Raw genomic sequence first — 12,911 nt, forward strand, 5'->3', positions numbered from 1 at the left:
TCTACACCACTCGCAGGGTCAGTAACCGCCTCTTCACCACTCCCAGGGTCAGTACACTCTCTACACCACGCCCAGAGCAGTAACACCATCTACACCACTCCGAGAAACAGTAGCCCCCACTACACCCCTCCCAGGGTCAGTAACACTCTCTACACCACTCCCAGAGCCAGTAACCCCCTCTCACCACTCCCAGAGCCAGTAACCCCCTCTCCACCCCTCCCAGGGGTCAGTAACACCCTCTACACCCCTCGCAGGGTCAGTAACCCCCTCTACACCACTCCCAGAGTCCAGAACCCACTCTACACCACTCCCAGAGCCAGTAAACCCCTCTCCAACACTCCAGGGTCAGTAACCCCTCTACATGCCTCCCAGGGTCAGTAACCCCTCTACACCACTCCCAGGGTCAGTAACTATACCCCTCCCAGGGTCAGTAACCCCATCTACACCACTCCCAGAGCCAGTAACACCATCTACACCACTCCGAGAAACAGTAGCCCCCACTACACCCCTCCCAGGGTCAGTAACACCCTCTACACGCCTCCCAGGGTCAGTAACCCCCTCTACACGCCTCCCAGGGTCAGTAACCCCCTCTACACCACTCCAGGGTCAGTAACCCCCTCTACACCCCTCCCAGTGTCAGTAACTATACCTCTCCCAGGGTCAGTAACCCCCTCTACACCCCTCCCAGGGTCTGTAACACCCTCTACACCCCTCGCAGGGTCAGTAAACCCCTCTACACCACTCCCAGGGTCAGTAACCCCCTCTACACCCCTCCCAGGGTCAGTAACCCCCTCCTGCTCAAACACCCCTCCGATTGTCAGTAACATCCTCGACACCTCTCCCAGGGTCAGTAACCCCCTCTACACCACTCCTAGGATCAGTAACCCCCTCCTGCTCTACACCCCTCCGAGTGTTAGTAACCCCCTCTATACCCCTCCCAGGGTCAGAAACCCACTCTACACCTCTCCCAGAGCCAGTAACCCCCTCTCCACCCCCCCCCCCAGGGTCAGTAACCCCTCTACACGCCTCCCAGGGTCAGTAACCCCTGTACACCCCTCTGAGGGTAAGAAACCCCCTCCAGCTCTACACCCCTCCAGGGTCAGTAACCCCATCTACACACCTCCAGGGTCAGTAACCCCCTCTAAACAACTCCCAGAGCCAGTAACCCCCTCTACACCCCTCTCAGTGTCAGTAATCGCCTCTATACCCCTCCCAGAGTCAGAAATCCCCTCCAGCTCTAAGCCCCTGCCAGGGTCAGTAACCCCGTCTACACCACTCCCAGGGTCAGTAACCCCATGCACCCCTCCCAGTGTCAGTAACTATACCCCTCCCAGGGTCAGTAACCCAATTACACCACTCCCAGAGCCAGTAACACCATCTACACCACTCGCGAGGGTCAGTAACCGCCTCTACACCACTCCCAGGGGTCAGTAACCCCCTCTACACCCCTCCCAGGGTCAGTAACCCCCTCCTGCTCAACACCCTCCGAGTGTCAGTAACCTCCTCGACACCCCTCCCAGGGTCAGTAACCCCCTCTACACCACTCCCAGGATCTGTAACCCCCTCCTGCTCTACACGCCTCCGAGTGTTAGTAACCCCCTCTATACCCCTCCCAGGGTCAGAAACCCACTCTACACCTCTCCCAGGGTCAGTAACACTCTCTACACCACTCCCAGAGCCAGTAACTATACCCCTCCCAGGGTCAGTAACCCCATCTACACCACTCCCAGAGCCAGTAACACCATCTACACCACTCCGAGAAACAGTAGCCCCCACTACACCCCTCCAGGGTCAGTAACACTCTCTACACCACTCCCAGAGCCAGTAATCCCCTCTACACCACTCCCAGAGCCAGTAACCCCCTCTCCAACACTCCCAGGGTCAGTAACCCCTCTACATGCCTCCCAGGGTCAGTAACCCCCTCTACACCACTCCCAGGGTCAGTAACTATACCCCTCCCAGGGTCAGTAACCCCATCTACACCACTCCCAGAGCCAGTAACACCATCTACACCACTCCGAGAAACAGTAGCCCCCACTACACCCCTCCCAGGGTCAGTAACACCCTCTACACGCCTCCCAGGGTCAGTAACCCCCTCTACACCACTCCCAGGGTCAGTAACCCCCTCTACACCCCTCCCAGTGTCAGTAACTATACCTCTCCCAGGGTCAGTAACCCCCTCTACACCCCTCCCAGGGTCAGTAACACCCTCTACACCCCTCGCAGGGTCAGTAAACCACTCTACACCACTCCCAGGGTCAGTAACCCCCTATACACCCCTCCCAGGGTCAGTAACCCCCTCCTGCTCAACACACCTCCGATTGTCAGTAACATCCTCGACACCCCTCCCAGGGTCAGTAACCCCCTCTACACCACTCCTAGGATCAGTAACCCCCTCCTGCTCTACACCCCTCCGAGTGTTAGTAACCCCCTCTATACCCCTCCCAGGGTCAGAAACCCACTCTACACCTCTCCCAGAGCCAGTAAACCCCTCTACACCCCTCCCAGGGTCAGTAACACCCTCTACACCCCTCGCAGGGTCAGTAAACCCCTCTACACCACTCCCAGGGTCAGTAACCCCCTCTATACCCCTCCCAGGGTCAGTAACCCCCTCTATACCCCTCCCAGGGTCAGTAACCCCCTCCTGCTCAACACCCCTCCGATTGTCAGTAACATCCTCGACACCCCTCCCAGGGTCAGTAACCCCCTCTACACCACTCCTAGGATCAGTAACCCCCTCCTGCTCTACACCGAGTGTTAGTAACCCCCTCTATACCCCTCCCAGGGTCAGAAATCCACTCTACACCTCTCCCAGAGCCAGTAACCCCCTCTCCACCCCCCCCCCCCCAAGGGTCAGTAACCCCTCTACACGCCTCCCAGGGTCAGTAACCCCATCTACACACCTCCCAGGGTCAGTAACCCCCTCTAAACCACTCCCAGAGCCAGTAAACCCCTCTACACCCCTCTCAGTGTCAGTAATCGCCTCTATACCCCTCCCATAGCCAGTAACCCCCTCTACACCACTCCCAGAGCCAGTAACCCCCTCTCCACCCCTCCCAGGGTCAGTAACCCCTCTACATGCATCCCAGGGTCAGTAACCCCCTCTGCACCACTCCCAGGGTCAGTAACTATACCCCTCCCAGGGTCAGTAACCCCATCTACACCACTCCCAGAGCCAGTAACACCATCTACACCACTCCGAGAAACAGTAGCCCCCACTACACCCCTCCCAGGGTCAGTAACACCCTCTACACGCCTCCCAGGGTCAGTAACCCCCTCTACACCTCTGCCAGTGTCAGTAACCCCCTCTACACCCCTCCCAGGATCAGTAACACCCTCTACACCCCTCCCAGGGTCAGTAACACCCTCTACACCCCTCGCAGGGTCAGTAACCCCCTCTACACCACTCCCAGGGTCAGTAACCCCCTCCTGCTCAACACCCCTCCGATTGTCAGTAACCTCCTCGACACCCCTCCCAGGGTCAGTAACCCCCTCTACACCACTCCCAGGATCAGTAACCCCTCCTGCTCTACACCCCTCCGAGTGTTAGTAACCCCCTCTATACCCCTCCCAGGGTCAGAAACCCACTCTACACCACTCCCAGAGCCAGTAACCCCCTCTACACCTCTCCCAAAGCCAGTAGCCCCCTCTACACCCCAACAAGTGTCAGTAACCTCCTCTACACCCCTCCCAGGGTCAGTAACCCCGTATACACCACTCCCAGGGTCAGTAACCCCATTGCACCCCTCCCAGTGTCAGTAACTATACCCCTCCCAGGGTCAGTAACCCCATCTACACCACTCCCAGAGCCAGTAACACCATCTACACCACTCCGAGAAACAGTAGTAGCCCCCACTACACCACTCCCAGGGTCAGTAACCCCTCTACACGCCTCCCAGGGTCAGTAACCCCCCCCTAAAACCATCCCAGGGTCAGTAACCCCTGTACACACATCTGAGGGTCAGAAACACCCTCCAGCTCTACACCCCTCCCAGGGTCAGTAACCCCCTCTAAACACCTCCCCGTCAGAAACCTCCTCTATACCACTCCCAGGGTCAATAACCCCCTCTACACCTCTCCCAGTGTCAGTAACTATACCTCTCCCAGGGTCAGTAAGCCCCTCTACACCCCTCCCAGGGTCAGTAACACACTCTACACCACTCCCAGAGCCAGTAACCCCCTCTACACCACTCCCAGAGACAGTAACCCACTCTCCAACACTCCCAGGGTCAGTAAACTCTCTACATGCCTCCCAGGGTCAGTAACCCCCTCTACACCATTCCCAGGGTCAGTAACTATACCCCTCCCAGGGTCAGTAACCCCCTCTACACCACTCCCAGAGTCAGTAACCCCCTCTACACCACTCCCAGAGTCAGTAGCCCCCTCTACACCACTCCCAGAGCCAGTAACCCCCTCTCCAACACTCCCAGGGTCAGTAACCCCTCTACATGCCTCCCAGGGTCAGTAACCCCCTCTACACCACTCCCAGGGTCAGTAACCCCATCTACACCACTCCCAGAGCCAGTAACACCATCTACACCACTCCGAGAAACAGTAGCCCCCACTACACCCCTCCCAGGGTCAGTAACACCCTCTACACGCCTCCCAGGGTCAGTAACCCCCTCTACACCACTCCCAGGGTCAGTAACCCCCTCTACACCCCTCCCAGTGTCAGTAACTATACCTCTCCCAGGGTCAGTAACCCCCTCTACACCCCTCCCAGGGTCAGTAACACCCTCTACACCCCTCGCAGGGTCAGTAAACCCCTCTACACCACTCGCAGGGTCAGTAACCCCCTCTACACACCTCCCAGGGTCAGTAACCCCCTCCTGCTCAACACCCCTCCGATTGTCAGTAACATCCTCGACACCCCTCCCAGGGTCAGTAACCCCCTCTCCACCCCTCCCAGGGTCAGTAACCCCTCTACACGCATCCCAGGGTCAGTAACCCCCTCTACACCACTCCCAGGGTCAGTAACTATACCCCTCCCAGGGTCAGTAACCCCATCTACACCACTCCCAGAGCCAGTAACACCATCTACACCACTCCGAGAAACAGTAGCCCCCACTACACCCCTCCCAGGGTCAGTAACACCCTCTACACGCCTCCCAGGGTCAGTAACCCCCTCTACACCTCTCCCAGTGTCAGTAACCCCCTCTACACCCCTCCCAGGATCAGTAACACCCTGTACACCCCTCCCAGGGTCAGTAACACCCTCTACACCCCTCGCAGGGTCAGTAACCCCCTCTACACCACTCCCAGGGTCAGTCACCCCCTCTACACCTCTCCCAGGGTCAGTAACTATACCTCTCCCAGGGTCAGTAACCCCCTCTACACCCCTCCCAGGGTCAGTAACACCCTCTACACCCCTCGCAGGGTCAGTAACCCCCTCTACACCACTCCCAGGGTCAGTAACCCCCTCTACACCCCTCCCAGGGTCAGTCACCCCCTCCTGCTCAACACCCCTCCGATTGTCAGTAACCTCCTCGACACCCCTCCCAGGGTCAGTAACCCCCTCTACACCACTCCCAGGGTCAGTAACTATACCCCTCCCAGGGTCAGTAACCCCCTCTACACCACTCCCAGAGTCAGTAACCCCCTCTACACCACTCCCAGAGCCAGTAACCCCCTCTCCAACACTCCCAGGGTCAGTAACCCCTCTACATGCCTCCCAGGGTCAGTAACCCCCTCTACACCACTCCCAGGGTCAGTAACTATACCCCTCCCAGGGTCAGTAACCCCATCTACACCACTCCCAGAGCCAGTAACACCATCTACACCACTCCGAGAAACAGTAGCCCCCACTACACCCCTCCCAGGGTCAGTAACACCCTCTACACGCCTCCCAGGGTCAGTAACCCCCTCTACACCACTCCCAGGGTCAGTAACCCCCTCTACACCCCTCCCAGTGTCAGTAACTATACCTCTCCCAGGGTCAGTAACCCCCTCTACACCCCTCTCAGGGTCCGTAACCGCTCTACACCACTCACAGAGCCAGTAAGCACTTCGACACCCCTCCCAGTGTCAGTAACCCCCTCTACAATCCTTTCAAGGTCAGAAACCCCCTCCAGCTCTACACCCCTCCCCGTCAGTAACCCCCTCTACACCCCTCCCAGAGTCAGTAACCCCCTCCACACCCCACCCAGTGTCAGTAACCTCCTCTACACCCCTCCCAGGGTAAGAAACCCCTTCCAGCTCTACACCCCTCCCAGGGTCAGTAAACCCTCTACACCACTCCCAGGGTCAGTAACCCCCACTACACCCCTCCTAGCATCAGCAACCTCCTCTACACCCGCTCCCAGGGTCAGTAACCTCATGTACACCCCTGGCAGGGTCAGTAACCCCCTCTACACCCCTCTCAGGGTCAGAAACCCCCTCCAGCTCTACATCCCTCCCAGGGTCAGTAACCACCTCTGCACTCCTCCCCGTCAGTAACCTCCTCCATAACCCTCCCAGTGTCAGTAATCCCTTCTACACCCCTCCCAGAGCCAGTAATCCCCTCTACACCCCTCCCAGGGTCAGTAATCCCCTCTACACCCCACCCAGTGTCAGTAACCTCCTCTACACCCCTCCCAGTGCCTGTAACCTCCTCTATACCCCTCCCAGTGTGAGTAACCTCCTCTGCACCCCTCTCAGGGTCAGAAACCCCCTCCAGCTCTACAACCCTCCCAGGGTCAGTAATCCCCTCTACACCCCTCCCAGTGTCAGAAACCCCCTCTACACCCCTCTCAGGGTCAGACACCCCCTCGAGCTCTACACGCCTCCCAGGGTCAGTAACCTCCGGTACACTCCTGCCAGGATCAGTAACCCCCTCTACACCCCTCTCAGGGTCAGAAACCCCCTCTATACCCCTCCCAGGGTCAGTAACCCCCTCTACACCCCTCCCAGTGTCAGTAACCTCCTCTACACCCCTCTCAGGGTCAGTAACCCCCTCTACACCCCTCTCAGGGTCAGTAACCCCCTCTACACCCCTCTCAGGGTCAGACACCCCCTCGAGCTCTACACGCCTCCCAGGGTCAGTAACCTCCTCTACACCCCTCCCAAGGTCAGTAATCCCCTCTACACCAGTCCCAGAGCCTGTAACCCTCTCTGCACCCCTCCCAGGGTCAGTAACCCCCTCTACACCCCTCTCAGGGTCAGAAACCTCCTCTATACCCCTCCCAGTGTCAGTAATCTCTTCTACACCCCTCCCAGAGCCAGTAATCCCCTCTACATCCCTCCCAGGGTCAGTAACCACCTCTGCACTCCTCCCCGTCAGTAACCTCCTCCATAACCCTCCCAGTGTCAGTAATCCCTTCTACACCCCTCCCAGAGCCAGTAATCCCCTCTACACCCCTCCCAGGGTCAGTAATCCCCTCCACACCCCACCCATTGTCAGTAACCTCCTCTACACCCCTCCCAGTGCCTGTAATCTCCTCTATACCCCTCCCAGTGTGAGTAACCTCCTCTGCACCCCTCTCAGGGTCAGAAACCCACTCCAGCTCTACAACCCTCCCAGGGTCAGTAATCCCCTCTACACCCCTCCCAGTGTCAGAAACCCCCTCTACACCCCTCTCAGTGTCAGACACCCCCTCGAGCTCTACACGCCTCCCAGGGTCAGTAACCTCCTGTACACCCCTGCCAGGGTCAGTAACCCCCTCTACACCCCTCTCAGGGTCAGAAACCCCCTCTATACCCCTCTCAGGGTCAGAAACCCCCTCAAGCTCTACACCCCTCCCAGGGTCAGTAACCTCCTCTACACCCCTCTCAGGGTCAGAAACCCCCTCCAGCTCTTCACCCCTCCCAGGGTCAGTAACCTCCTCTACACCCCTCCCAAGGTCAGTAATCCCCTCTACACCCCTCCCAGTGTCAGTAACCTCCTCTACACCCCTCCCAGTGTCAGTAACCCCCTCTGCACCACTCCCAGTGTCAGTAACCCCCTCTACACCAGTCCCAGAGCCAGTAACCCTCTCTGCACCCCTCCCAGGGTCAGTAACCCCCTCTACACCCCTCCCAGTGTCAGCAACCTCCTCTCCACCCCTCTCAGGGTTAGAAACCCCCTCCAGCTCTGCACCGCTCCCAGGGTCAGTAACCCCTCTACACCACTCCCAGAGCCAGTAACCCCCTCTACTCCCCTCCCAGGGTCAGTAACCCCCTCTACACCCCTGTCAGGGTCAGTAACCCCCTCCAGCTCTACACCCCTCTCAGGGTCAGAAACCCCCTCCAGCTCTACAACCCTCCCAGGGTCAGTAATCTCCTCTACACCCCTCCCAGTGTCAGTAACCTCCTCTACACCCCTCTCAGGGTCAGTAACCCCCTCTACACCCCTCTCAGGGTCAGTAACCCCCTCTACACCCCTCTCAGGGTCAGTAACCCCTCTACACCACTCCCAGAGCCAGTAACCCCTTCGAAAACCCTCCCAGTGTCAGTAACCCCTTCTACACCCCTCTCAATGTCAGAAACCCCCTCTAGCTCTACACCCCTCCCCGTCAGTAACCCCCTCCAGCTCTACAACCCTCCCAGGGTCAGTAATCCCCTCTACACCCCTCCCAGTGTCAGAAACCCCCTCTACACCCCTCTCAGGGTCAGACACCCCCTCGAGCTCTACACGCCTCCCAGGGTCAGTAAACTCCTGTACACCCCTGCCAGGGTCAGTAACCCCCTCTATACCCCTCTCAGGGTCAGAAACCCCCTCGAGCTCTACACCCCTCTCAGGGTCAGTAACCTCCTCTACACCCCTCCCAAGGTCAGTAATCCCCTCTACACCAGTCCCAGAGCCAGTAACCCTCTCTGCACCCCTCCCAGGGTCAGTAACCCCCTCTACACCCCTCCCAGGGTCAGAAATCCCCTCTATACCCGTCCTAGGGTCAGTAACCCCCTCTACACCCCTCTCAGGGTCAGAAACCTCCTCTATACCCCTCCCAGTGTCAGTAATCTCTTCTACACCCCTCCCAGAGCCAGTAATCCCCTCTACATCCCTCCCAGGGTCAGTAACCACCTCTGCACTCCTCCCCGTCAGTAACCTCCTCCATAACCCTCCCAGTGTCAGTAATCCCTTCTACACCCCTCCCAGAGCCAGTAATCCCCTCTACAACCCTCCCAGGGTCAGTAATCCCCTCCACACCCCACCCAGTGTCAGTAACCTCCTCTACACCCCTCCCAGTGCCTGTAACCTCCTCTATACCCCTCCCAGTGTGAGTAACCTCCTCTGCACCCCTCTCAGGGTCAGAAACCCCCTCCAGCTCTACAACCCTCCCAGGGTCAGTAATCCCCTCTACACCCCTCCCAGTGTCAGAAACCCCCTCTACACCCCTCTCAGGGTCAGACACCCCCTCGAGCTCTACACGCCTCCCAGGGTCAGTAACCTCCTGTACACCCCTGCCAGGGTCAGTAACCCCCTCTACACCCCTCTCAGGGTCAGAAACCCCCTCTATACCCCTCTCAGGGTCAGAAACCCCCTCAAGCTCTACACCCCTCCCAGGGTCAGAAATCCCCTCTATACCCGTCCTAGGGTCAGTAACCCCCTCTACACCCCTCTCAGGGTCAGAAACCTCCTCTATACCCCTCCTAGGGTCAGTATCCCCCTCTACACCCCTCTGAGGGTCAGAAACCCCCTCCAGCTCTTCACCCCTCCCAGGGTCAGTAACCTCCTCTACACCCCTCCCAAGGTCAGTAATCCCCTCTACACCCCTCCCAGTGTCAGTAACCTCCTCTACACCCCTCCCAGTGTCAGTAACCCCCTCTACACCACTCCCAGTGTCAGTAACCCCCTCTACACCAGTCCCAGAGCCAGTAACCCTCTCTGCACCCCTCCCAGGGTCAGTAACCCCCTCTACACCCCTCCCAGTGGCAGCAACCTCCTCTCCACCCCTCTCAGGGTTAGAAACCCCCTCCAGCTCTGCACCCCTCCCAGGGTCAGTAACCCCTCTACACCACTCCCAGAGCCAGTAACCCCCTCTTCTCCCCTCCCAGGGTCAGTAACCCCCTCTACTCCCCTCCCAGGGTCAGTAACCCCCTCTACTCCCCTCCCAGGGTCAGTAACCCCCTCTACACCCCTGTCAGGGTCAGTAACCCCCTCCAGCTCTACACCCCTCTCAGGGTCAGAAACCCCCTCCAGCTCTACACCCCTCCCAGGGTCAGCCACCCCCTCTACACCCCTCCCAGTGTCAGTAACCTCTTCTATACCCCTCACAGTTTCAGTAATCCGTTCTGCACCCCTCCCGGAGCCAGTAATCCCCTCTAAACCCCTCCCAGTGTCAGCAACCTCCTCTACACCCCTCTCAAGGTCAGAAACGCCCTCCAGCTCTACACCCCTCCCAGAGTCAGTAACCCCCTCTACACTCTTCCCCGTCAGTAACCTCCTCTAAACCCTTCCCAGTTTCAGTAATCCCGTCTACACCTCTCCCAGAGCCAGTAACCCCCTCTACGCTCCTCCCAGGGTCAGTAACCCCTTCTACACCACTCCCAGAGCCAGTAACCCCCTGTACACCCCTCCCAGGGTCAGTAACCCCCTCTACACCCCTCCCAGTGTCAGTATCCTCCTCTACACCCCTCCCAGTGTCAGTATCCTCCTCTATACCCCTCCCAGTGTCAGTAATCTCCTCTACACCCCTCCCAGTGTCAGTAACACCCGCAGGCTCTTCACCTCAGTGACCCGTTCCTGTCTCCCTGACTCCCTATGTCTCTGTGACCCCCTCCGTTCACCTACACCCTTCTCTATCTGTACCCCATCCCTCCCCTCGCCCTTCCGTGTCTGTGACTCTCTTCCTCCCCATCTCTGTTACCTCCCTCCTTCCTCTACACCTCCTGATTTTGTATCTCCCTCCAGCCCCTACACCCTTCTCCATTTCTGTAATTTGCTCCCATTTTACACACATACACACACACACAGTGCGAAAGAGAAGGACTGAACATTGGTCATGGCACTGTGAGGCAGTGGATCAGCCACTGAGCCAGTGAGCAGGAAGAAGAGGGAGAAGCTCTCACTGTTGGGGGAAGTGGTGGGGGAGGAGGTCTCCACGCAGGTCCCGTTGACCATCCCTCGTCCATTAGGGCAGGTGCAGGTGGCCCCGGTGGGATTCAGCAGACACAGCCACTCACACTTCTTCCGGTCACAAGGGTTCGTCACTGCAGGAGGAGACAGGGCAAGAGTCACACAGTGCTGAGGCTGATGGGCTGGGAGCTTCAAGATCCTCGCAGTGAACATCTAGATCCAACCATCTTTACGGCACAGCCAAAAAGACTCACCAATTCCTCTACTTCCTCAGGAGGCTAAAGAAATTCAGCATTGGTAAGTTGACACTTGGCAATTTTTATTGATACACCACAAGCAAGCATTCTATCTGGATGCATCATGGCTTGGTACGGCTCTGCACATGACTTCAAGAAACTGCACAGAGTTGTGGACACAGCTCAGCATATCACGGAAACCAGACTCCCACTGTCTCAGTCAAGCAGCCAGCATAATGGGTGATGTTCACTCCTAGGAACTTGAAGCTCTTAACCCTCCCAACCTCAATGAAGTAAACAGGATTTTAGTCCTTAAGAAGGACTAAAAGTGTCTGCCTAAGTGTCGATTGTTTATTTGCCTCCTTAGATGCTGCCTGACCTGCTGAGTTCCTTCAGCATTTTTTTGAATGGTGCTCTTGATTTCAAGCATTTGCAGAATCTCTCGTGCAGAATTATGTTTTCTTTGTGAATGTTGTGTTTCTGATGCTCTGTGCCTGTGATGCTGCTGTGAGTGAGTTTTTCATTTCACCTGTACACACAGGGACTTGCATACGTGATACTAAACCCTCTTAGGAGATGAGGTTTGTCACCGAGCACACTACATTCTGCAGATGTACTGTTGAAAGTGTTCTGACTGTTTGCATCACAGTCTGGTACGGCAATACAAACATAAGAAATTGGAGCGGGAGTGTCAAGCCTCCTCCGCCATCCAATAAGATCATGGCTGATCTGGCCGTGGACTCAACTCCACCTACCTGCCTTTTCCCCAGAAAATTTAATTCCCCTACTATGCAAAAATCATTCCAACCTTGTCTTAAATATATTTACTGAGGTAGCCTCCACTGCTTCATTGGACAGAGAATTGCACAGATAATGTGCAGGAACATAAGAAGCTGCAGAGTTGTGGACTCTGCCCAGTACATCACGGACACATCCCTCCCCACCATGGGTAGTGTCTACAAGAGGTGCTGCCTCAGGAAGGCAACGTCCATCATCAGAGATCCCCACCATCCGGGCCATCCCATCGGGCAGGAGGTACAGAAGCCTGAAGTCCCACATCACCAGGTTCAGGACAGCTACTTCCCTTCAAACATTCAGTTCCTGAACCAACTGGCACAATCCTAATTATTACCACAGTACAGCAACGCTGTGACCACTTTGCACTAAAGTGGGCTTGGTTTTGTTCTAATTTTGCTCTTTCTTGTATAATTTATGGTTTTCTTATGAATGTTGAGTCACTGATGCTTCTTCATTGCACCTGTGCACACATGTACTTGTGTGGGTGACAATAAACTTGACTTTGGAAACTTGGTCTGTTTGGGAGCAGTCTTTGGGGCATTATGCAGGGCAGTTCACGCCTTATAAACATGACTGAAGTATTTTAGGGAGCAACAAAGGTGATAGATGCTGGGACATCTTCATGGACCTTAGTCAAGGCCTTTGTAAAGTCTTAGTGAAGGCAGAGGTGGCAGAGAGTCTGCAGAAGGACCTGGATAGACTAGAAGAATGGGCAATGAAGTGACATATGGAATACACTGTAGGAAAGTGTATGGTCATGCATTTTGGGAGAAGGAATAACTGTGTAGACTATTTTTGAACAGAACAAATTCAGAAATTATGAGTTGCAAAGGGACTTGCAAGTCCAAGCGCAGGATTCCCTAAAGGTTAACTTTCAGGTTGAGATGGTGGTTAGGAAGGCAAAT

The 12,911-nt window shown here is 56.5% G+C and overlaps 1 protein-coding gene across 1 annotated transcript in view; it reads right to left on the reverse strand.

The window, feature by feature from the left end:
• The window catches only part of LOC140741643 (low-density lipoprotein receptor-related protein 1-like), a 561,364-nt gene that overhangs the window by 307,722 nt on the left and 240,731 nt on the right, over nt 1–12,911 (reverse strand). Inside the window, 1 exon segment of the mRNA XM_073071927.1 lies at nt 10,966–11,106. Within this exon segment, the coding sequence (XP_072928028.1) occupies nt 10,966–11,106 (141 nt within the window).

The sequence above is a fragment of the Hemitrygon akajei genome, chromosome 18 (assembly GCF_048418815.1).
Source record: "Hemitrygon akajei chromosome 18, sHemAka1.3, whole genome shotgun sequence".
In the NCBI taxonomy this organism is placed as follows: Eukaryota; Metazoa; Chordata; class Chondrichthyes; order Myliobatiformes; family Dasyatidae; genus Hemitrygon; species Hemitrygon akajei.